Raw genomic sequence first — 27745 nt, forward strand, 5'->3', positions numbered from 1 at the left:
TCATATACATATTAAGTTGAAATTTCTATGTTTCTACTGTTTTTTATCTTCATGGAAGCAGAATAATGTTTTGGGAAACTAACACTTTTCTAAAACTACTAGGCCATTTTAAAACCATTAAAATTCAATTTATTATCTTTTTTCTTATTCATCAATATCCATCAATTTTACCCTTAAGAAAAAACCCTCCCTAACTTGTAATAAGCAAAACATATCAAATTATGCCTGGTTCTGTGTTTTTAGGCCCTCATCTTTCAGTCAAGGAGCACAAAACATACTCATCATCAGTCTTTTGAAATCATGATTGTTTGACTGCCTTAGTCAAAGTTCTGTGGCCTTTGGGTTATTTGCCCTCACATGAGTGTCATTCTCTCTTAACCTCTTCTCTTTGGTTTGGCTTACTTTTAACTCATTTGCTTACTCATTAACTCATTCAAGAATTTCTATATTCCTTTGAATCTGTCACTTTTGTAATTACTTATGGGAAAATCAAATTCCATTTCATTGGTATACTAAAAACTCACTCAATGCTAACTGAAGGGTACCTTTTTTGTTTGTTTGTTTTCAGTTCTTTACCATAAGCAAGTGCTGCTAGAAGCATTCTTGTATGTGGAGGTTATTCCCCTCTGTCCTTCATTTATGAATGTATTACCTAATAATAAGAGGAGTAGTAGTGGTGATGATTGTGGTAGTCATTATCACTAAGTCAAAGTATATATACATATATACATATATATGTGTGTGTATGTATATATATACATACATACACACATATATATGTATGTATATATACACACACACATCCTTTGACTTAGTGATACAATTATAGATATATAACTATACAATTAGTTATATATATATACATATATATACACACATATATATACATACACACACACACACACACACACACATATATATATATATATATATATACACACACAAATCTATAGCTAGCTAGCTATCTCTATACAATTTAATGATTTGGGGTTATAATTTCAAATTGAATTCCAGGATATTTGAACCAATACATAGTTCTAACAATCAGAAATTCATCCTGAGCAACTCTTCCTATAATCTGTCCAATATTTACTATTTAATTCTTTTGTTCTTTCTGCCAATGTGATGGGTCATTTTGCTCCGCAACTCTCTTATTTATAGTGATTTGGAACACTGTTTCATGTGGTTTTTGTGGGCTTACATTTATTCATTTGAAAACCACCCTTTAAAATCCTTTGATCAGTTCTGAATTTCAGAATGGCATTTATTTTCTTATATGTTATATCAATTCCTTATATAACTTGGATATTATAATGTCATTAGAGAAATATGCCTCAAAGATTTTTTCCACATTTTTAAATTCCAATTTTAATTGCATTTAATTTGCTTTTACAGAAGCCTTTAGATTTTGTGTAAGAAAATCATTGATTTTTCTCTTTCATGATCACCTCTATCTCTTGTTCCTACTCCCATAGTAGTGAACAGTATTTTATAGTTGTATTCATATGATTTCTAGGGGGTATTTTAATAGATGGGTTCCCAGAAAGTTTAGATAAAATATTTCTTAATGCTTACTCTGTACCAGGAAATGTGGTAGGTACAAATACAATTGAAAAGAGAGTTCCTGCTCTCAAAGAGTTTACATTCTAATAATGAAGGAAAACAGTACATGAAAGTGAAGGGGTAGGATGATGGGACAAAGTGAAAGTAAGCCTGAGTTATTGTTAGAGGAGAGAGTAAAGCGGTGCCTAGGTATTTCTTTAAATGTAGGTATAGGAAGAATCTCACCAATAGGAGAAAAGGCCAAAGGAGGCTTAAGAGAGCCACTTGGGTAGAAAAGGAAGAGTATAATCTGGGAGCTTTGAGATGAGCAGGTTACATTTTGATGAATATATTTTTAGTCTATTGCTGCTGCATTTTGCTAGTAATTTTTAAAGCTGTTAATTTCATGTATTTTTTTTTAATATCCTGAAACTTGCTGAAATTATTGTTTCAGTTAATTTTAGGTGAATCTCTAGGCTGTTGTTTTTGCTCTTCAATCATGGCCAACTCTTTGTCACCCTGTGTACCAATTTTCCATGGGGTTTTCTTGGCTAAGATACTGGAGTGTTTTAACATTTCCTTCTCCAATTTTATGCAGGCAGGGGTTAAGTGATTTGCCTGGGGTCACACAGCTCATAAGTGTCTGAAATCAAATTTAAACTCTGGTCTTTCTGACTCCAGAGTCAGTGCTCTATCCATTAAACCACATACATCATATCATCTACAAATAATGGTGATTTTGTTTCTTCTCTTCAGTGAATAATATATGAATTTCTTTATCTTGTCTTTTAACTGGCAGTTCATTTATGGCTTTTTTTTTTTGCTTAGTTTAACTACTTCTTATTCTATTAATGTGGATATTAGGTCCAAAACTTCTCCCTAAAATCAAGGTCTGCCTTCTTAGTACCGATAGCCTTTAATTGGTGAATGACTCTGTCATGAATATGAAAGATTCAATTTGAGGATGAATCAGTTGTATATGGGAACAGATTACAAAATCAAGAATTATTACGAAGAATACAGACTTGCTAGGTGGTACAGTGAATAGAGCACTGAGCCTAGAATCAGGAAGACATCTTCATGAATTCAAATATAGCTTTAGACACTTACTAGTTGTGTGACACTGAGCAAGTCACTTAAGCCTTTTGCCTTAATTTCCTCATATAAAATAAGCTGGAGAAGGAAATGGCAAACCATTCTTTTATCTATGCCAAGAAAACACCAAGTGGGCCATGAAGAGTCAGGCATAATTAAAATGACCGAACAACAACATTATGAAGGAATAGCATCTACAAAATGCATTATCAAAAAAAATGTGACAAGGGAAGGATTACCATTGGGCAACCCATGTTCTCCACTGACATCTTTGCAATATAAAAAGAGAGTTCCTCAGCATTTGATACTGTCACCTTTTATGGAATTTTTGAGAGGATATGGATGAGTCGCACAAGGTAAACTGATGGATGGGTGAGGTTATAATCTGTATTAATTAAAGAACATTATCCATATTGATGAGATCATAGATCTCCTTCTGAGGAATACACTCCAAATGTGTTGTACTTCTTATAAACCATATATTTTAGATCAAAATTATATGTGATAATATGTGTAAAGTTAATAGTTGAAAAATATTTTTGCTGGTTATTTTATTCAAAATTTAAAGGAAAATGCAACATCATTGACTGGTTTATGTCCTAAACTATTGCCATTCCAAGACAAAGCCCAGTTTTTCCTACATAGCCATAAGCCCAAACACTACTATTCATCTGGTGGTAGCAAACAGAATTGCAAGTGTATGGTTTAGGCAAAAATCATCAGCCTCCTTGGTAATTCTTTTGCCAAAACAAACTGAGAAAGTTACAACAGGCATTAAACCTACTGTGGCCTTATAAAAAATCAGAATCAAAAATCATACATAAGTCAATACTGAATATATCTTTAGCCTCTGCTAGTTTATCAGCCTCATCATGGTTTCCTGATAGCCAGGCTATCATATCTTGGTAGCTTGGCACAGAGGATAGAGTATTCTGCCTGTAATCATTAAGACTAATATTGTGAGTTAAAAACCTGACCTCAAAAAAATTTGTCCTCAAACACTTAGTATGTGACCCTATGTGACCCTTTTTCCTCAGTTTCCGCATCTGTAAAATGAGTTGGAGAAGGAAATGGCAAACCACTCCAGTATCTTGGCTATGAAAATGCAAAATGGAGTTACAAAGAGTCAGAAATAACCAAAACTATTTAACAAAAGCAATGCTTTAACTCATACAAATGTCTTTAAAATTTATGTTCAGAGGTGTCTTTTAGATGTAAAGCACTTATTATTTTCACCCCAGATTTTGCTATTGCTAATAGCCTCAAAGTCTTCAGTATTTTTTTGTTGTCTGAAGCACAAAGATTTTGGGTGTACCATTTAGAATAAAAAAGTTAATTAGACTCCTCAGAAGCAGAGTTGACAGAGAAACCCAAGAAAATAACTCATAGCTATCTGTGTCTTTTCTTCATTGGGAGAGTTAGACTGATTCCGAAGGGGTCCAGAACTGAGAATGGCAAGTTAGAATCCAAAGACAAATTCCCCATTGAATTTAGGTATACAGTAAAAGAAAGATGTATTGGGGCAGCTAGGTGGCACAGTGGATAGAGCACTGTCCCTGGATTCAGGAGGACCTGAGTTCAAATCTGACCTCAGAAACTTGACACTTACTAGCTGTGTGACTCTGGGAAAGTCACTTAACCCCAATTGCCTCAACAAAAAGAAAGGAAAGGAAAGGGAAGGGAAGGGGAGGGGAGGGGAGGGGAGGGAGGAAGGAAGGAAGGAAGGAAGGAAGGAAGGAAGGAAGGAAGGAAGGAAGGAAGGAAGGAAGGAAGGAAGGAAGGAAGGAAGGAAGGAAGGAAGGAAGGAAGGAAGGAAGGAAGGATGGATTGATTCTTTAGACCTTGAAATCCTGGGCAGAAGATGTGGTTTGATGGGGGAAGAAAACCAGCATCTTAAATATGCTAAGACGTCCTGTGTGTTTGAAATGGTGAAAGCATAAAGTTTCTGTAAGCAGAACATAGTTTTTCTTTTATAAATATATATATATTTTCCTCTCATGGAATTGCAATGGGTTCAAGGTAGGTTTCAGAAAAGTCTTAGGCTTTCAAGGTCTCATGTTATATAGGGAATAACATCTGGACTTGGCATCAGGAAGGCCTGCTTTCAAATCTTACATCTAGCACTAGCTGGGTAAAACAGGGCTGGATGTAGCTATACCTTCATTTTCTCATCCTTAAAATGAAGGGGTTGGATGACATGGTTTCTAAGGCTCATATCTCTACATCTGTAATTCTATAATCCTAAAGTGGGTAAAAACAAATATAGTGGACACATCTCTATTTGAGATTCAGAATTTTAAATGCATATTCTTAGTTTACTGTTATTAATATATGTACATATTTGCATATGCATGTATACATGGCTTTAAATAAAAGTAATATTCCAGTAGGCATGATGATAAGTGCTAGGAACACAGAGAAAAGTAAAAAGGCCATCACTCCAAACAAGCTTAAGTGCATGAGACAATGAATGTAGAACTGGAGGAAATGTTAGAAGTAATTTAGTCTAACCCTCAAAAATTTTTAATTTTTTTTTTTTTTACAGATTAGGAAATAGAGGCCAGAGAAAATATATAATTTGGTAGGTCACATAAGTAGTAAGAGGTAGAGCTAGAATCTGAAATCTGGTCCTTGCATCCAATATTTCTTCAGCTGCAAGATTATGGACTCTGTCCTGACATAAACATAATGATATGAAACATTCTAAAATATATCATGTACTTTATGGGCAATATCGATCAATTTATCTATCAGTATTTATTAATTATCTCCTATATGCAAGACATTATGCTAAGTAGTTGGGATATAAAAACATAAACAAAATTGTTCCTGTCCTAAAAGTTTTCATTCTGTATGAAGCTATAATATATATGTATAGAGACATATATATATATACACATGTATATATATATATATATACACACATACATACGTATACATGAAAAATGAATATGTCTCTATACATATATATAAGTATATAAAATAAGAATTATATATACTTATGTATACATACTTATATAATATATACTATAGGCATACACATAAACATGTACATACACATATGCACATCTGTATATGTGTATCTATACATATATACACACATGGATTATACATACATATACACTCTCTATATATACACATATGTATATATATGTGTATGTGTATATATATGTGTGTGTGTGTGTGTGTATATATATATATTTGTACTTGGTGGGTGGTATGTATACCAAGGTGGTAAACATACATACTTGGTAGGTGGAGACAGTAACTGCTGAGCAAACTAATTCAATGATTTCCAGAACAGTCATCTGTACTCATGTCCCTATTTTTCTTATGCTCATTTCACTGATAAGGAAATAGATTTTTAAAAGTTAAATTACTTTCTCAAAATCACCACTACATGGGAGAACAGGAAATTATCCTTAGATCTCCTGACTCTTAGGCGAGGGCTCTTTCTTCCACACAATAAAGTTGCCCCACTAGTTGGGACCATGAGACCAAAAGCATGCATGTACATAGAGTACAACACCATTCTCCTCTACACCTTCTCTCACTGTATAGTTAATTTTTAAATATCATTCCTGAAAAACAATGTAGCTGTGTCTTCACACGCAAAACAGTAGAATGATTTTGAATGAGAGCAAATTTAGTGTCTGATGTCACAATGTGTTCAAAATAAATTTTGTCATTGAAAAAGTCATAATCTTGATTTATAGCTTTTGTATAATCTAGCCATATTGTATTGCTATAAAGTTTTATTTTTATGAGTGATGTACTGCTTATTAAAATGTCTTTAGTGTCATATTTCCAAATTAATATTTATATTAAAGTAATGTAATTCTACTGCTGTTAATCAAGACATCATAATAGCACAGAATGGTAGGTTTTAGGCTGTTTCATTCTGTTTATTTCCCTATTTTTTTCTTTTATGCTTTCTTCATGTCTGTAGGTTCACACATTTTATGTTTATATACTAGTGATTGAGATGGACCCCCCCCCCCGCCCCCACCATGCGCATACATCGATATGTCTTCTTATGAGATTACAGTAATACTTTACTTAGTTAAATAGTATTAAGGGATATAGCAAATGCAAGAGTGTGAATTTTAAATTCACACTGCACTCTAGTGGGGAATGGGTTCAGTGCAAAGGTTTTTCCTCTAGTGATGTTTTGTATGTTATGCAAGTCTTTGGAAGCTGTGGTCTTTTCTTTTTTTGTCACAAGTATGGACTAATGTTATATCTTCTTGCACTTGATTTCTGGAAGGCATTAAAATTAAATGCCTTTATTTTCGGTCTCAATAATTCAACAAAACTAGTTTGTTTTTTTCTGATATTATGAGGAAAGCTAAATTTTTATGCTTCTATCCCATTAATTATAACTAGGTAAATCATACTTTAATGCTTTGTTTCTATGATCTCATTAACATGGGCATTCATGCCTTCCTAGTGGGTCATTCATGCCCACCACGTCTGAGCTGTCCTTCATGTTACCATAACCCCTACATAAGAGCTCAATATAATACAATTAGAATCTTTACCTTCTTCTCTGGACATTTCACGGATGTCAATGGAGCATGTAGGCTACCCAGTGATTATCCCTTTCTCTTAGTATTTGGATGTCTTATTATTTTCTTTGGTCATACAGCATACTTAACATACTCCTTAGGTTGTTGCTCCTGAGCAGCTATTTCTGGGCTATATGTTTAAGCCAATTGGTTCCCATGAGATGTTTCTCCAATGACATTCTTTGGGCAGCCCACAAGTTTAACTTTTCACAGCCTGTGGATTCCTGGGCCCTTTGGCCATATAGCATCACTAGAAGTATATTTGATTAAACAAGATGGATTTTCAGTGACAAATATGGGATCATTAGTAATGGTATACAATTTTTCCAAAAGGCGATGTCAGTCAGTCAGTCAGCCACTATTTCAATGTTTATTATGTACTAGGAACTATGCTAAACACAGAACATATGAAGAAAGACAAAAAGACAATTCTTCCTTTCAAAGAACTCACATCCTCTTGGGGAGACAACATGTAGATTTTATACACATATGATATAAAGACTGTTAATTGAAGGTTATATCAGAAAGAGATTGCTATTACTGAGGGGAAGAAGTGGGAGGGCATATGGAAAGGCTTCCTAAAAGCATGGTATTTGAACTGAATCAACAAAGACTACAGGGAAGCCAGGAGGAAGGGGCAAGGAAAGAAAGCATTCCAAGCAAGAAGAGACATCCACTGAAAAGACATGGGATATCATGAGTAAAAAATAGCAAGAATACTGGTGTCACTGCATCACAGTATACTTCAAGGTAAACTAAATATATGAACACTTGGAAGTGAGGATGGAGTCCAATTCTAATGGGGTTTAAAAGTCAATGAGAGGGGCAGCTAGGTGGCGCAGTGGATAGAGCACCGGCCCTGCATTCAGGAGGACCTGAGTTCAAATCTGGCCTCAGACCCTTGACACTTACTAGTTGTGTGACCCTGGGCAAGTCACTTAACTCCAATTGCCTCACAAAACAAAAGTCAATGAGAGGGTTTTATATTAGATCTTGGAGGTAACAGGGAGTCATTGGGATTATTGTATAGGGAGGTAACATGTTCAGATCTGTTCTTTAGGAAAATCACTTTGGAATAATAGGGGAAGATGGAGTGGGCAGTGCTTACTATGTAATATGTATGGTACCAAACTTTTGGGATTGCAAGAAAGGAAAAAAAAAATATACAAAACAGCACCTACCCTCAAGGACCTTACATACTAAGTAGGTAACATGAAAATAAATAGGTACATACATGATAAAAACAGAGTACAAGGAAGGGAATTTTAGAGGTGAAGGCTGAAATAAATGGCTCACATTTCTCCCCTTATTCAAATTTTTTGTTCATCCTACATAGGATTTTAGATTTAGAGATAGTAGGGTCTTCAGATGCCATGTGGTCTAATCCTTTCATTATACAGATGAAAAATATGAAGCCCAGAGATATTAAGTGACTTATTCAGGATGAAACAGGTTATATATGTATGTGCATTTATATGTATGCATGTGCATGCATGTATACATATGTGTGCATGTATGTGTGTATATGCCTTATGGTGCAAAGATGTTTATCTTAATCTATCTATCTATCCATCTGTCTATCCATCTCAGAGATACCATTTGGACTTTGGTTGCTTCTAAAACCAGTATTCTTTTGACTATAGCATACTTGTCTGTCCATGTTATATGTTTTCAAAGGATGGGACACTTGTGGCTTTGCTCCAAGGAACAAAATGTAAGGGGACACTGACAAATCACAGAATCTTTCAACAGTAGAGAAGCAACAGAAACTGGACAAAAAAAAATAGCTGCTAGGTGGGGGCCATCTATGAAGTCATTTCCTCCTCTGCTCCACCCCACTACACCATCTTCAGTCAGTTGTCAGTGTTCTGGGTTTTTTTTTTTTTATAGTTGTCATTTCCAGTACTCACCCCATACAGAACCATTCCTAGGCACATCTCTAGACTAAATAAATCAATGTGTCCAAACAGCCATCTGCAGTCTTCTCCACACAAGAGCATCTGAAGGCCTTCATCATCAAAAGAGAACTCCCTCTTTTATTTGCATTCTGTTTTTGACATCCTCAATGATTGTGGCAGATATATTTGATGAGAATAAGCCTTTCTTTATTATGCTTGGTTCAATATTAATCATCGGAAGATCACAGACCAAAGTTATCCCTATCATTGAATCTTTTAAGAAATCTTCTACAATTTAAATTTTATTATATTTTAATTGTATTAGCTAAAATGCAAACTAAAATTACATCTATGAAAAAAGAAAAGAAAATGTACTTTCATAATTGATTGATTCTTCCTCATATGGACATTTAGGAAAACCTTCTTGAAATTTTTGATGCATGCTATAAGTGAGAATTTAAATATAAAAAAGGAAATAAATGACATTACTGTACACATAGAGGGATAGGGAAATAAATCAACTTGGTCATGATAAAAAATGAAAGACAACAATGGGCTGCTTACTCTGGAATCCTTAATGTACACACGCACACGCGCACACACACACACACACACACACACACACGCACACACACACTTGAATAATCTCAGTGCATTCCCCTATCTTTATCCTCTCTGGTGCCATTTCTACCTCTTCTTTCCACACACTTGGGGCTGTAATGGCCAAGTCCAAGTGTAAGGGCTCTGCTTTCTTTTATGTTAAAAAAGTTTGTTATTAACATCTTTACAGATATTTTCCATCTTCTGGCTGTGGTGTTTCCAAATTCATCTTTAAATACCACAAAGCTTGCTTTGCCTAGTTAGGTATCTCATCAAACTTTCTTTAAACTGTTTTCCCACCCTGTGGCTTCTCCATTTTATTAGGTGATTCTACTCATAAACACCCACTATCCATCTCCATAATTTTTTTTCAAAAGAGTTTATATTTTAAATATGTATGTGTTGTAAGTCAAAATTTATGGACAAGGGCATTTTCATGTTCTTTTGGTCTCTTTGTCACATGTCATTCATTTATAATGGTTGAATGATTGTGCAAAGTTATAATGATCAGTATCTATGTAATTTCTTCTATTTTAGCTTCCATTTTGGCATTAATAATTACTTTGGGTAGAGTTCTTTTAACTGTATGCATTATTTTATTCTTGAAAATATTTTAGAGGTATAAGAAAGTAAGAATTTGTGTTCGTAGTTTTGTCATACAAAGGCTTTACATCAGTTATATCTATCACACACACACACACACATATCCTTATCTCTGTGTATACACATATATCATCCAAAGCATATACAATCTGATCTTAGCTCAGAACACCTTAGAAGCTGGAGAGGCCGGGAATGAACTCATATTGAAGGTGGTGCTTGCGCTAAGTTTTGAAGGAAACTAAAATTTCGACAAGTTGAGATGAGAAGGGAATACATTTCAGACAGGGAAGAGACCAGTACAGAGGCACAGAGATGTAAGATGGGACATCATGTGTGAACAGGAGGGAAACAGGAAGGAAACAAAGACCATTATAGCTTAACCAAGATAGTGTGTTCTAGAACCACTGATTTCTTGAACCACACCTCAATCATTTTTTTTTTCTCTTCTCCAGATTTACCATGTGCACCAGATGGGGAAAATGAGGCTGAGTTAGTACCTGATGATGTTGAAGAAAAGCAAGAAAGGGAGAAGAAACACACCAACTTCACTTTGTGCAATGTATGTAATATTCAGCTGAATTCAGCTGCACAAGCACAAATCCACTACAATGGCAAATCACATCAGAAGAGATTAAAACAACTCAGCAACGGGAATATTAAAACTGATAATGGTAAGCTTGCCCAAACAGGCATTTTCAGTATTACATGATGCAGTAAATTACTTTTGTACCTGCGGGTTAAGGGATTTAAGGAATCAACATTATTGTTGATTGTTTTTGTTGTTGACAGTGGGTTTTTTTAGCTGTGAAAATAAAACATTTTTGTTTTTTCTCATTTAGGAGAGGCTTAATAAACACTGTATCATTAAGATTCATTAAAACAATTTCTATTTCAGTTGTTATTTTTCTAATTAAGATTGTTCCATGACCCAGTAGGAAACTGACTAGAGAAAAAGAAAAAAAATCCAACCTGTTTGTGTCTTGTACTCTTTTTGGTCTTTTTATTTTTAAATCACCTAATGCAAGAGACATTTTGCAACATGGTAAAAAAGAAAAAAGTGCTTTAAACTCAAAGTAGAAAAATTTGACTTCCTAACTGGCATTAATATCAAGTGTGTAACTAGGATGGATCTACTAAAGCTTTGCTCTGGGATTGTTGTTGTTTATTATTTGTTCTAGAAGGGGGGCAATGACATCAGGAGGGTGATAACTTGAGTTGCAAGGGAATTGGATTTAAGTGAGGCAGAGTTGTGCGAAGTCATCAGCCCCAGTCTTTCTTCTAAAGTCACCTGAGTCCAGTGGAAAGACATAAGTTAGGAAGACTGGTCATAGCTCTTGATGCAGTAGGAAACTTTGGCCTTTTTAAGCTAATGTCTTTCTTAGGTCTCAGTTTGTCTGAGGGAACACTCATTCAATGATTAAACGCTAGTAAAGAATCAAGGCAAAAGATGGTCTAGTTTGCCTTCTCAAGAGAATCGATCTGGGAGGGGGAGACTCTCAAAGTTTCTGGCCAGAACAGAAACAGTTGCTATTTATGCTCACTCTGAGCCACCAAACTCCCTGGCCCAAGGATACCAAATTTATAGAGGATTGAATTTAGAAGGTGTAAACAGAACTTGACGTCCTTTTAGATGTTGAGAAATAGCTGCACTTATCACTGAGATGGTGTGAATAAATCTTGGAAAGAAGAATTTACCAGATGGCTATCTACTGTGAGCTGTATCCTGACCTTGCCTGCATCCCCTTCCCACCTCCCTCAAATGAGGGTAGATTTGCTCTGGGTTTGATTTGTACAATTTTCTCCATGTACAAACATACATAATTATGGCTCAGAGATTTACTCAGTGTTGTTACATACATGTGTGCTATTCATTTATTATTTTTTTAAATTTGGGCTTAGTTTAGGATTACTGCTCAGGTTAGCTAAACTTGCATGAGTCACTGGTTCCCTTATATGATATGGACCAAGCTTTTCTGAAATTTTACCTTAAGAATCGATGAAGTCACTGGTTTTCTAGAAATTTCCAAAAATACACATGAGTATGAGTGGTATGGAAAGTGAAGTAACACTATAATGCTTTTCTATCCTGAAGGATATTATCATGCAGCTACAGAGAGGGGAGATCTCAAATGGTAACCACATTGGGTTTCCAAATGACAATCGAGAAATCCAGTTAGTCATTTAGGTGTTATCTTTCTAAGTATTTGGTTTGGAGAGAGCAGTTATTTATTTGTTTTAATTGCATTTTATGATCCAATTATCCAGGTATAATGCTTTGGTTTTTGTTCTGATTTATGTTGTTATATGAACTCAGTCATGACATTTTTGATATTCTTTTAGGTGATGAGTTGGGGGAGAAAAAAATGGCCATTTTTTCCATACAACTAATTTAAATTTCATTTCATTATATCTTTAAGGTTTTATATTCTTGGTTTTAAGTAGTCAGAGGCTTACTAAGACTAGGTCCTCCATGTTTCTCTAAGTGTGTTTATGATGAATGCGATGGATATAAAATAATTTTACTAAAACATTTCTGACAGCTTCAAAGCCTACTATCAGTCTGGAGTATACCAGTGGGAGCATAAACAGTGCAATTGCTCTGGATAGTATTACCCTTGACTTTGAGAATGATATTTTGTAACTGGGAATGAAACTAGGCTGAGGTCTGCAATACCAGTATGTTAGCAGCCAGATAGAAGGAACATTGAATCTTGGATTTCATACTCTTTATCATGATGCCTGGGATAGCAATGGCATGATTTTAATCTAACCTCAGCATGTTATCTTAAAAACCTCAATCAAGTCCTTCAATTGGTATTTATGTTTATTATCAATGTTTTTCATCCTAGGAGATGCTTTCTGTCTCCTTCCATCTTTCTTCCTCCATTTTAATATGGTCCTTCTATAGAGATTTTCTCTTTTAATGAGAAAATATGTTTTGTTATATTAAAAAATAAACATGACAATAATTAATAATAAAGGTTTTCCTTAAGGTTATCCCATGTTCTTTTTTTTTTTTTTGCAGGCAATGGGTGTTAAGTGACTTGCCCAGGGTCACACAGCTAGTAGTACCATGTTCTTTTTATAGAGATTATGTCTTAGCATCATAGGTATGCATCCTGGCGGGGAGGAGTATACCCAGGACCCCTGCCCTTGTTTTATGCATGTGCTTTCTAAAAAATGCAGTAGCAATTGTCATACAGCACCATTCCTGTTACTGATTCTTCAGGAATGTGTTCAATAGTAAGGCATTTAAACATATTGAATGATTGCAAAGAATTTTTATAATTACAATAGCACATAGCCCAAGGCAGCCTTTACCCGACTTTAAAGAACTAGGAGTGATATTATAAAGCAATGCAAATAAGATGTGATTCCTGCATTTTTAGGCAATTTGCAAAATAAGGGGTTTTTAAACTTTCATTTCATTTATTAAGGAAAGCAAACTTTAGAAAATCACAATGAAAATATGCCACTAGGACCAGTTAATTAGGAAATTATTCTTCCCTCAGGTAAATACATAATTCTTATTAATTCTAACTGGGATACAGGCCTGAATTTGCAGGGAGTCTTCACAGCTGAAGGGTTATATAGTAACATACGCTAATGGCTAACCCCATTTAGGTTTTAATAAGGAATATTTATCTATACATGTAATGTGTGCTTTGTATGTATAATTGGGGCAAACAGTAGTATTTATTTGCTTAACTAAGTTGCTTTTTTTTCCCTTTTCTTAATGCCAGTGATTTCCATTCTAATCATGGAAGTGTGCAGTTATTCATGTCTCTAGACTGAGTAATTTGTTAAACACTTATTCTTAACTGTCATCAAAGATATAGCACAATTCAGGATTTTATTCCATGATGTTGGCTTTCCACATTTTAAAATTACTTACTTATGCCATTTTAACATGTGGATGCTCTCTTAAATCTCTTCTTTCCATGGCTAATTCTAACTCCGAAAAGTTAGCTCTATTCTCCTTCTGTGTAATAGGTTATAGAGACTATATATATTCAAGCTAAAGCATTTATTAAATGCCTAGAGCATCCAAGGCACTGTACCAGACGTTGGTATTACAAAGATAAGTCTGATGCAGACATTGCCCTTATCAGGCTTAGAGTCTAATAGGAGTGTATGACATGCCCATAAATAGGCAACAGAATCTTATCAGGGCAAAGGAAACAAAGCATTCTATTATGAAATAAAAAAGGGTCAGAGAGATGTAATATAGCTAAAATTTATATACTGCTTTAAGATTTCCGAAACACTTTGCAACTCATATGTGTGTCTATGTATATGTATAGGCTTTTTGTGTATGCATGTAAATTTTGATCTTCACATTAACCCTATGAGGTGGGTATCATTAACACCATTCTACAGGTGAAGAAACTTAGGCTGAAGGAGGTTAGGTGACATACCCCAAATCACACCACCAGTAACTGTCTACAGCAGGATTTAACACCACATCCAGCCAGCTAGTAACCAGACTAGCTAAAATCACAGATGCATTGAAAAATGTGTCACGGCAAAAGTCTCCAGTTAGCTTTTTAATTTACGATTTTCTCCATTTGAGACTCTTATGTGACAGTGATCCAGGATCCATAAATAAACCAACCATAGGAAATGTGCCCCTCTCATTTTCACTTGCATTCAAGAATCCTCATCTCTGTTAAACCCCTTATTCTAGAAAGATTCTTATAACTGTATAAGTTCCCTATATCAACTCTCTGACATTCCTTAGTTTGTCCTCCTTTATATACAGATTCTTCCCATTTTTGAAGAAATTTCTTATTAATGTCATTAACTTATTATCTTTCAAAACCTAGCAAGTATAAGGCAACACTGAATATATATATGTGTGTGTATGTGTATATATATATACATATATATATATATATATATATATATATATATATATATATATATATATATATATATTTCTTGACTTTTCTGTTTCTTCCTGCCTCCAAATATCTAATTCACCTATTTTCCAACTTCACATGATATATCTGAGGCAAAAAGCAAGTGAAAAATAGATCTAGCCCATGTTCTCAATGGTGGGAAAATATGGACCTGAACTTAGATATTCTAACTTCAAATCCAATTCTTATCCATGGAGTGAACAGATCTATGAAAAGAGGTCAAGCAAATATTTCTTCTGAACGCTATTCCTAATTCAGGAGTGATCTAGTTTAGGGCAATATATCAGGACAATGGCATCAAAAAGTTACCTCATCAATTTTTTAGATATATTTACACTACCAGTCAAGGGCCACATCTTTTGTAAATGATTTATGAGGGTATTTCAGTGTTTATTAGCATCTTTATTGACCCCACAGTGTTTTAAAATTTCTGCCAAAAAATCATTCCTTGGACTACTTGATTTTTGGAGTGGTAAGGACAAAGCATTTCTTTGAGGATTTTTTCTTTAACCCAAAGGATAATTTAAATATCCTTGCCATCATTTTGTAAGCAAACATATAACATGACTCTAGTTTTTACCATCTATTGATTTTGTGGTTAAAAACAGCAATAGTTCATTGAATGTGGGGATTTGAGAAAAACATGAAAAGACTAGAAGTTTAAGAAAGAAATGCACAGTACCAGAAGAACCATATAAACAACTACATGAGCTTAAGCAAAAAGCAAAACAAATAAACAAGCAATAACAGACCTAACCACACTAAAAGCAGCCAGGTGGTACAGTGGATAGAGCACTGGGCCTAGAGTCAGGATAACCTGAGTTCTAATCAGGCTTCAGATGTTTACTAACTGTGTGACCCTGGGAAAGTTCATTAACCTGTTTCAACCTCATTTCCTTCATCTGTAACATGAAGTTCATAGCACCTACCTCCCAGATTCGATATAAGAATAAAATGAGATGATATTGATAAAACACATTGAAAACTTTAACACAGTATCTAAATGCTATTACCACCCCCTCTCTCACTACTATTACCACTGTGACTACCACTACCACCACTACCACCATTACTATTTCCACTATATCACTTTATGCTGCTGCTGCTGCTGCTACTTCTACTACTACTAGACTATTACTAGACAGACAATTCAGATTAATGGTGATGATCGGTCTTGGCCTGAGAAAACATAATGAAATTTACTTCATGTCAGAAGAGAGAAATAAAAAGCAAACAAACAAAAAGGCAATTGGGCAAAACTAATCAACATATCTGTTAAGTTTAATAGCATACGTAGTGTTCATAAGATCATAGGATCTTAGACTTGGGAGTCAGAGGAAACTTAAAGGTTCTTTCACTAAATCTTTTCATTTTACAGATAAAGAAAAAGTGGACAGTGGGGTCTTGCTTTTCTAGTGATAGCCTTAGCACTTTGTACAAAGTAAGTGCTTAAAAGTGCTTCATTTCATTCATCCATCCATCCATCCATCCATCCATCCATCCATCCATCCATCCATCCATCCATCCATCCATCCATCCATCTATCTATCTATCTATCTATCTATCTATCTATCTATCTATCTATCTATCTATCTATCTATCTATCTATCATCTATCATCTATCATCTATCATCTATCTATCTATCTATCTATCTATCTATCTATCTATCTATCTATCTATCTATCTATCTATCTATCTATCTATCTATCATCTATCTATCTATCATCTATCTATCTATCTATCATCTATCTATCTATCATCTATCTATCTATCATCTATCTATCTATCATCTATCTATCTATCATCTATCTATCTATCTATCTATCTATCTATCTATCTATCTATCTATCTATCTATCTATCTATCTATCTATCTATCTATCTATCTATCTATCTCCCTACCTATCTATCTCCCTACCTATCTATCTCCCTACCTATCTATCTCCCTACCTATCTATCTCCCTACCTATCTATCTCCCTACCTATCTATCTCCCTACCTATCTATCTCCCTACCTATCTATCTCCCTACCTATCTATCTCCCTACCTATCTATCTATCTATCTATCTCCCTACCTATCTATCTCCCTACCTATCTATCTCCCTACCTATCTATCTCCCTACCTATCTATCTCCCTACCTATCTATCTCCCTACCTATCTATCTCCCTACCTATCCATCTACCTACCTAAATATCTATCTACCTAAGATCATACAGCTATAAATGTAATTTGGGGGGCAGCGACGTGGCACAGTGGATAAAACACTGGTCCTGGATTCAGGAAGACCTGAGTTCAAATCTGGCCTCAGACACTTGACACTTACTAGCTGTATGACCCTGGGCAAGTCACTTAACCCCTGTTGCTCTGCCAAAAAAAAAAAAGAAAAAAAGAAAAAGAAAAAAAGAAAGATATATAATTTGAACTATGTTATAGGCCCTAACTTCTGCAGAAATAAAAGGAAGGTGAATTTTTCCCTTTTCAGATTTAGAACCAACTTTAGCCATTATAATTTATAGTTTATAATATTATATTATTATAGTTTCAAGGTTTTTACTCTTGTTCATTTTTTCTCTCTTGCTTACTTTTATAATGATACTTTTGGAAATAGACAGCTACTAATCCTTTGAGATAAAGTATGGGCCAAAACTAGTAGAGAGACACCCTGTTTCTAAGGTAAGCCCTGGATTCAGGAGAACCTGAGTTCAAATCCAGCGTCAGACACTTGACACTTAACTGTGTGATCCTGGGCAAGTCATTTAACTCTCATTGCCCTAGGGGGAAAAAGAAAAGAAATGTGTGTGGACTAATATGTTATTTTGGAGCAGTTAGTAACATTGTAAATAGAGTGCCAGGCCTGGGAATAGGAAGATTTATCTTCCTGGGTTCAAATCTGGCCTCAGACACTTAATAGGTGTGAAACTCCGGGCAAGTCACTTAACACTATTTGCCTGTTTCCTCATATGTTAAACTGAGCTGGAGATAGAAATGGCAAATCAACCTAGTATCTTTGGCAAGGAAGCCCCAAATTGGTTCTCAATGAGTCAGATTATGTTGTTTACAATAATGTGGGAGTTCTATGTATCATACTTAGGGTAGAAGAGAGATAAAATTATGAAACAAATCTCATATGTATCTTTTTCAATTCTTTCATTTTCTGATCTAATTATGGAGCATTATTTTAGATTTTTACTATATCTTTTGTGGGTTGTGTATTGTCAAAAAACTTTCTTGGACAGATAATGTGATTTAAAAAATAGGAATTTGGAGTCAGAGGACATGGATTTGAATCCCCCTTTCATTAGTCATGTTATCTTGGTCGGTTCACTCAATCTCTCTAGGAATGTCTCCTCATTTATAAAATGACATTACTTAACTCAGTGATCTCTAAGATGTCTTGCAGCTCTCATGCTATACTCCTATGAGTTTATATTGTTTGCGTCAAAGCCCCCGAACCTAAGAAATGATGTGTGTGCTTCCTGAAAGGCTAGACTGTATTTTCTTCAAATCCACAGTAGCTGCATTTTCTGCTTGAAGAGATATTATGAGGAAGAGGGAGAAGATTTTTGTTACTTGTATCTGTTCTCTATCTTCTATTCTTTTTTTTTTTTTTTTTTAGTGAGGCAATTGGGGTTAAGTGACTTGCCTAGGGTCACACAGCTAGTAAGTATTAAGTGTCTGAGGCCGGATTTGAACACAGGTACTCCTGACTCCAGGGCCGGGTGCTCTATCCACTGTGCCATCTAGCTGCCCCTCTTCTATTCTTTTTATGTACATGCTCTCTCCCCCATTAGAAGATAAGCTTCATGAGGGCAGAAGCTGTTTTTGCTTTTTTCTTTATAAGCTCAGTGTTTGACAAAGCACTTGGTACAGAGTAAGTGATCGATACGTGCTTTTGGTTGGTCTATTCATTGATTTGAGTTCTTGCCCTGTAGTGAATTCTCTCTTTTTCATAGCATCATACATTTTAGAATCAGAGAACACCTCAGAGATTATATAATCCTGTCCCCTTATCTGGCAGATGAAGAAATTGAGGGTCAATGACTTGCCCCATGTTACACAGATTGAAGGCAAAGCCAGAATTTGGACCTGAGTTATTGTTCCAAATACAATGTTCTTTCTCAAATGCCATGCTGCTTTAAAAACAACAACAAAAGGAAAAAAAAAAGAAAATTTATGTATTTTAAGTTTTATGCTGAAATAATTCCCTGTACCATTGAAACTTCCCTTGTAAAAAAATAATTGAGTAAAGTTAACAGATTGTTCACATCTGAGAGATAACAACAGTAATAAGTAGCATTCAGCATTTTAAGGTTTACTAGGCACTTTTAAAAGTTAGCTGATTTTATCCTCATGACAATTCTAAGAAGAAAGGAAGGAAAGAAAAAGGGAGGGAGGAGGGGAACAAAAAAGAAAAGAAGGAAGGAAGGGAGAGAGGAAGGGAAGGAGGGAGGAAGGAAGGGAGAAAGGAATTAAAGGAAGGAAGGAAGGAAACCTGGAATAAAGCTTTATGGGCCCAGAGCACCCCAGAAGTTCCCTGAGGCACATCAAAGAGCCTTCTTCTTGAGAAGCGAAACCAAAGGACAGACACACCTAGAGAGATAAGTGGAACCAGATCAGACTGAGCTAGCTTCAGGACCCCCACCCTTCATTCTAGTCTCCCTCAACTCTTGGGGGATAAGATTAGGTGTGGCTGCTGCCTTTGTACCCCCTACCCCATTTTCCCCGTAACAAAAAGAAATAAAGAAGAAAGAATATAATAATTGCTTACTATGTGGCAAGCACTTTACAAATATCTCATTAAATTCTAGCAACAACCCCAGGACGGAGGTGCTATTATTTCCTCTATTTTAACTTTGAAGAAACTGAGGCAGGAAGAGGTTAAACAACTTGCCCAGATTAACACAGCATGTGCCTGAGGGACTCTTTGAACTCAGATCTCTGGTCAGAAAGCCTCAACCAGCCAGGCTTTATATGGTACTTCAAAATCTCCAAGGCGCTTTACATATGCTCTCTCATTTGATCCTCATAGCAACCTTGTGAGGGAAATGCTGCTGTTACCCTCTTTTTACAGAGGTTGTAACTTGCCCAGCGTCCCATCCTAGCAAGTGTCTGAGGAAGAATTCTAACTCAGGCCTTCTTTACTCCAAGTTCAGCACACTAATCCACTGGCAAACTAGCTGCCTTTGAATGTTATTTTCTGTCCTGCCAGGTGACTTTTGGGAAATCACTTCAGTTTCATCATATTTTAATTGAATAAATTAATACATGCCATAGCCGCCACTCTCTTCCTATCAGGACCAAATTACTTATTGTATGTACTAGCATTTTGTGAAGCATAAAGACCTTTGTACCTAATCAGATATTCCTATCTCTGGAATTTTTTTTTTTAATTTTGGAGAGGGTGCTGTTTTTATTTAATTTGAAAGACAGATGAAGTCAGTAACTGCCTATAGATCTCCCAGCCATATAACCACCAAATCTTTTTTTTTCTTTTTGCGGGGCAGTCCGGGTTAAGTGACTTGCTTAGGGTCACACAGCTAATGTCAAGTGTCTGAGGCCAGATTTGAACTCAGGTACTCCTGAATCCAGGGCTGGTGCTTTATCCACTGTGTCACCTAGCTGCCCTGTATAACCACCAACTCTTCAAGCTTCCTCAAGAAATCAAAAGATTCCAACACTTACATATCTTAAAAGAAAAACCTTCCTACCTTTGGAATCTATGATCAGCAGATGCACCTACACATGTTAGGGGAGTGAAGTAGAAAGCTGATTCAATTTTCTAGGTAATTTAAGCTTAAAAAAAAAAAGACTAACCTCATTCATGCGGATAGTTCAGATCTAAGTGGGGATTGGGAATTGAATTCCTCAGATAACATATTTCTGAAAAATTGATGTTTGATTTGTTTAGCTTTAAGTTAACTCTTGTGATAGGGTGATATAGTCTGAGTCCTGTCTAATGCATCGAAGCCATACCTTGAGGCCTAAGGAGACAGCCAGTATTTGGTGGGGGTAGGAGGAAGAATATTAATAGGTGACTGTTATATTGTGCTTTTATATGTTAATTACTTTGTATACATTATGTCGTTTGATCAGTACAACAGTCCTATGATACAGGTGCTACTATTTATAATAATAATAATAATAATAGTAATTATTATTATTATTATTACATATGAGAAAACCAGGGCTGAGAGAGGGTAAAGAACTTTTACAGGGTCACATACGTAGAAAGTATCTGAGACATCATTTCACTCAGGTCTTTCAGTACTCTATCCATTACCCTACTGTAGCAGAAAGAATTTTGGTCCTGGAGGTCAGGAGACACCTGGATTTGAATCCAGCTTTTAACAGGTTGCTAGCTGTTCAAATTGTGCGCAAGTCAGTTAACTTCAGATAACTCATCTCTAAAATGTGGAAAACCATTACTGGCAGGAACAAATGTAATTATACATACATATGTATACATATACATATTATCAATATAATACTTATATGCATTGTACATACATGTGTATACATATATTATCAATTTAATACTTATATTTATTGTACATACATATATTTGCATATATGTATAAATGTGTATATATCTCTATCCGTCCATCCAAATAGCCATCTATCCATCTATCTATCTATCTAGAAATCTAACTCAGATCTCTCTGACTCCAAATCTGACACCCCGCACTGGCGACCTAGCTGCCTTTTAATACCGTTGGTTTTTCTAGGTGACTTTTTAGGAAATCGCTTCAGTGCTTTTGCCTCAGTTTCATCATTTTAAAATTGAATATATAGACTATACACACATACACATATGTATATATGTATTTGAACATAATTGCAAATCTTAAAATGATAAATAAAAGTCATCTGTCATCATGTACCCCAAGTAAAATACCCGGATGTATAAGGAATGACAAGATTGGATCTAAGAGGGGCTCTAACAATGATGGTGATCTGGACCATGGTCAAAAGGCTGAAGGATGTACTGGTAAATATTTAACAACTAGAACTCTTAAATAATGTGCACTGGATGTAGTTTATATTCAATCTGCAAACTAAACATATTATATATCAGTTTCTTAAGTCTAGACAATCAACAAACAATAAATCAAGCCCGGATCTGTACTGTTTACCAGCATGAGGTTTCCAGCACAGCACGATGCTGCTCTCAAATCTCTTGACTTTTCCATTCTCTGGCTTATAACCCGCCTTACCTCTATTGCTCCCATTTAGTCTATAGATTTTTGCTATCAGGGAGTCAGAAGGTGATTATATACAGCACCCCCTGTTCTTTGTGAAAAGGGAGAGGCATTACCAAATAGATCAAGAATTAGTGAATTGGTGTACAAAAGGGTGTTCATTTAATTCCCTTGTGCCTACTTCAAATCTTGTAGACTTTCAACACAGTTCCTGATTTTGGAGCTTTGTGCTGGTGAGAGGAAATGACCTATAGATGGCAGAGTCTCTCCAGTTCTGAAGAGTCTTGGGCTGCTTTCTTGACTATTTATTAAGTAATTGCACAGAAATGTGTCTGGAAATAGTTTCCAGGGAAATCAACACAAATCATGTTTTTCTTATATTGTATCCAACGTCGAGGATGTTACCGATTATTTGAATTTAATGTTTTTGGTTGCCCTTCCTTACAAAAAACCCCAACAAACCACAATCCAACAACAACTCATAGACACATTCACTCCTTTATGTGAAAGTTCAACATATTCTAATAAAAAATAATATTGCATTTCTTCTTTGGTGATTCTTGTCACCTGCACCGATTTTCTTTTTCATGTGCAGTTCAATAAAGCCAGGTAAGGAGTCTGTATGGCTTTGTACCCAGGTTACTACAGTCAGGGCTTTATGATGAAGGCACAGATTGTTGGCAAGGAATACATTGGCAAGTTTCTTCTTTCTTTTGGACTCACAAAGAGGTCTTGCATTTTAATGACAATATCTCTGAAGTGATCAGAGCCCTTTAATTTGACAACAGCAAAAAACCATATAAACATTGAGGATAATGTTTTAAGCATTAAAAAAAAAAAAGTATCAGACCTCTGATTTCAAAACTGTGGGGAACTCCTGGTGTGGTAACTTCCTCCACTGATACAGATGGCTATCTGTACTTTACACCCTTAGAGAGTCGTCTAGGACACTCAGAAGTTAATTGACTTGCCCAGATCACATAGCTAATTCAAGTCTTCCTGACTATAAGGTCAGAACTCTTTACATTATGTTCCCTGCTCGGCAAACAGCTTTTGGTCAATATTCTTGGTATTTCCAGGCAGATACCTAATATTCATGATACTGTTTTATTAATAATAGTGTTTTGAGTTTTGCAAAGCACTTTACAACTGTTACCTCTTGTATCCTCATAAGAATCCTGGGAAGTAAATACTGTTATTATACCTATTTTGTAAAGGAGGCTGTTAGAGGTTAAGTGACTTGCCCAGGGTTACATGGCTACTAAGTGAATGAATTTGAATTTGAACTTAAAACTTAAGGATTCCAAGTCCAGTGTTCTGTCGAGTGAGTCACCTCACTTTCTTTGCCTATTGATAGAGCTCTTCTTCCAAACTCATACTAAATTCAGGGTCAGTAATTCCTTAGGACCATCAATTCAATTTTTTTTTCCAAATGACTATTGAAAGTAGACTAAATACCTCACCAATTCTGACGGTATATACTTGGGGACCTTCTACCCTCATAGGACAGGTAGGTGGTGTAGTAGGTGAATTAAACTGACATTATGCTGAGTAAAGTTAAAGTCAGTTATAATAGATCTCTTTGTCCTAATCTCCTAGCAAGGTGCCTGGCTCATAATAGATACTAAGTGAGTACTTGATTAATTCATTCTAATACATGAAAGATAGCAGCTAAGGCCTTTAAAAGCAAGAGGTAGAATCATTCCCTGGCTTTCTAGGATGATAGCATTCCAGCTGACTTTTACCTATAGTTTCTATATAATTTTTTAAAAAATCATCTTGTTATATGATGTATATAATATGGAAAATGGAATTTAAATCTAGATTTTGAAGGTATTGATATTATTTTATTCCCTCCACTAAAGGAATCCTGGGTAACATGTGAAGCAGCTGTTAATGGAGGAGCACCACATGTGACTGCCACACCTCAGCTATACAGTCTTGTCTATCTTTATTTAGATGTCATTTTAATACTCCCAAGAAGCAAATCTTTTGGAAGCGAGTCATAAGTTCCTAAAGTTTTATAGTCATTCCAATTTGATTACATAACATTAGAAGGAGACACACACCACTGCTGGGGCTAACTAAGTGGCGTGACTGATACATTAGATGTGCTATATATAACCACCCAAATTGAGAACTGACTTTGTTAAGCCTAGCAGAGGAGCCCGTGCTCTTGCTTTGCTTACTGGAACCTGCCTCATTTAATTTTAAGCAACAGCTCTTTCAAAAGGTCAATTTTGAACCTTATACTCTTCCCATATAAACAGGGTCTTGATATGTAGACTCACAAACAAGAATGTGAAAATTTCCCTAAGCAGGAAAACACAAATCTTGTCCATTTTTCAAATTTGGAGTTGCCCTGCCATATTACCCTTACCCCAGGGATTCTCCAAAAATCAACTTGTTTGTGGTGATTTTTGGTTTGTGTACCCACTAAACAGAGGAAGGTAAATAATGAGTGTTTAGTTGTGACATCTAGACCTTTAAACAGCATTTAAATATTGGTTCATTTAATTCTACACAGATCTTTTAATCACCGACACAGCCAAACTTTTGGCCGTGCTAGCCTGCATTATCTGGCTTATAACCTCATAATTCAAAAATAATTGCCAGTTACTGGTGACTTCTTAAGTGCCAAATCCAGTGGTTGTACTCATTTCTTAAACTTATCTTATGGAAAGCATTTGACAATGCTGAGCACCCTTTCTACTTGACTAATCTCTCTTCTCTGATTTTCATGACATTGTTCTCTTGATTCTCTTCATACCTGTCTCACTACCTTTTCTGGGTCCTCATAAATTCTAACCTTTAACTGTGGCTGGATTTCAAACTCTCTCTTGAGTATTCTTTTCATTTCGTTTACAGTTCCTATTTTAGTAACTGCATCAGTTTCCATGAGATTAGTTATTATGCTTATGCATATGACAGACAGACAAATTGAGGCAGAGAAACAGAGAGAGAGAGAGAGAGAGAGAGAGGGAGGAAGCTATAGAGTTAAAGACGATCTATCAGTGTATCTATCTGTCTCTCTGTCTGTCTATTCATCTATCCATCCATGTATCTAATCTCTAGGCATAGTCTTTCTTCGTACTGTCCCACACCTTGACCTGTTATCAAGGTTCATGTTTTGGAATATTTTTAGATTTTTTCCAATGAATGATTATTTTGTAAAAAGTAACTGAGAAAAATATATTTCAGTTTGCATTCAAAGTTAATATATTATCTCTCTGGAAATGGATTACAACTTTCTTCTTGATTCCTTTTCCCTTAGATCATCATATTGATCAGAATAACCAATTATTTCATAGTTGATTATTGTTAAAATATTTCTGTTACTATGCACAGTTATCTCATAATTCTGTTTACTCTGCATCAGTTCTTATATGTCTTCATAGGTTTTTTTCTGCAATAATTCTGTTTATCATTTTTATATCACTATTCTATCACAATCATATACTACAACTTGTTCAACGATACCCCAATTGAAGAACATCTTCTTAATTTCCATTTTTGTCCCCATAAAAAGAGATACCATAAATATTTTTGTACATATAGATCCTTTTCCTTTGATCTCTTTGGGATACAGACCTAGTAGTATTATTGCTAGATCAGTTTTATAACCCTTTGGGTATAGTTCACAATTGTTCTTTAGAATGGTTGAACCAGTTACACGATCTGATAGTTGTGAGGTAGTTCCATGGAGTTGTTTTAAATTATCTCTAATCAATAGTGATTTAGAATATTTTTTCAAATGACTATAAGGTGTTTTGATTTCACTTTCTAAAAATTTCCCATTCATATCCTTTGAATATTTACCAGTTGAGGAAAGCCTCTTTTTTTCATAAATTTGACTCAGTTCTCCATGTATTTAGAATTGAGGCCTTTATCAGGGAAATGCAGTAAAAATGATATTACTTCATTCTCTATGATGTCTTTTAGCAAGATCTAATTTACTTGATTATATCTTTTAATTAGGTCTGTTTTTGCTTTTGCTTTGCCCAAAGTCATGATTGCTACTCCTTCATTTTTTTTCAGCTAAAGTATGTGTGTGTGTGTAATATATATATATATATATATATATATATACATATATATATATATATATTCTTCCATCTTTGAGCCATTCTAATGAGAGTAAGGTTCGTGCTTTGCCCTTTACCCCTACCCATTTTTGCCTCCACTTCCTTGTACTTCTTATATGTGAGATAATTTTTCCCATTCTTCATCTCTCTTCTTTATTTTCTTAGTACATTCCTCTCATTTTTTTTGAGTTCATACCAACACAACTGACTCAAACTCATCCCCTCTGTCTATGTAGTTTTGTTCTAACTGCCTAATGATAAAGTTCTTAGAAGTTATTTTTATTATCTCTTGATATAGGAACATAAACAATTATATTTTATTGATTCCCTTATGGTATTTCTCTAATGATTGCCTTTCAATGTTTCTCTTGAGTCTCGTATTTGAATATCAGATTTTTTACTTAACTTTAGTCTTTTTATTAGGAATGATTGATTGTCCTCTGTTTCATTAAATATCCACCTTTTTCCTGCAAAGGATTTTTTTTTTTTTTACTGAGTTGGTTATTCTTAATTATAAATCTAGCTCAATTGACTTCCAGAATGTCATATTCCAAGCCCTCTGCTCCTTTAATATGAAAGCCACCAAGTTTTATGTTTTTATGACTGTGACTCTATAATATTTGAATAGTTTCTTTCTGACTAATTGCAGTGTTTTCTTCTTGACCTAGGAGCTCTGAAATTTGACTATAATATTTTGGGGAGATTTCATTTTTGAATCTCTTTCTGAAAATGATCAATGAATTCTTTCAATTTTTATTTTTAGCCTTTGGATATAAGATATTTGGGCAATTTCCTTGATAATTTCTTGAAATATAATGTCTAGGCTCTTTATTATTTTTTATTGTGACTTTCAGATAGTCCAATAATTTTAACATGATCCCTCCTCAATCTATTATTTTTGGCAGTTGTTTCTTCCAATGAGATATTTCATGCTTTCTTCTATTTTTTCTATTCCTTTGATATTATTTTCTTGTTTCTTGATGTGTTATGAAATCATTAGCTTCTACTTGGCTGATTCTATTTTTAATGATTTATTTTCTTCAGTGAAATTTTGTAATTTTGTTTCCATTTTGCCTATTATACTTTTTAAGGGGTTCTTTTCTGCAGTGAATTTTCTGCCTCTTTTATCATTTGGCCATTTCACTTATTAAATTATTTTTTCCAGTATTGTTATGCCCCCTTTATCAAGCTGTTAATTCTATTTTCATAATTTTCTTGCCTCATTCTCATTTA

At 35.0% G+C, this 27745-nt stretch overlaps 1 protein-coding gene across 2 annotated transcripts in view; it reads left to right on the forward strand.

Annotated features, from left to right (window-relative positions):
- Positions 1–27745, forward strand: part of ZNF385D (zinc finger protein 385D) — a 1003837-nt gene that overhangs the window by 204741 nt on the left and 771351 nt on the right. For both annotated transcript variants that reach the window (XM_043968167.1, XM_043968168.1), the window contains exon 2: positions 10759–10977. In XM_043968167.1, coding sequence (XP_043824102.1) covers positions 10759–10977 — 219 coding nt within the window. The remainder of the gene's footprint in view (positions 1–10758; positions 10978–27745) is intronic.

This window comes from Dromiciops gliroides, chromosome 5, assembly GCF_019393635.1.
Source record: "Dromiciops gliroides isolate mDroGli1 chromosome 5, mDroGli1.pri, whole genome shotgun sequence".
NCBI classification, from domain to species: domain Eukaryota; kingdom Metazoa; phylum Chordata; class Mammalia; order Microbiotheria; family Microbiotheriidae; genus Dromiciops; species Dromiciops gliroides.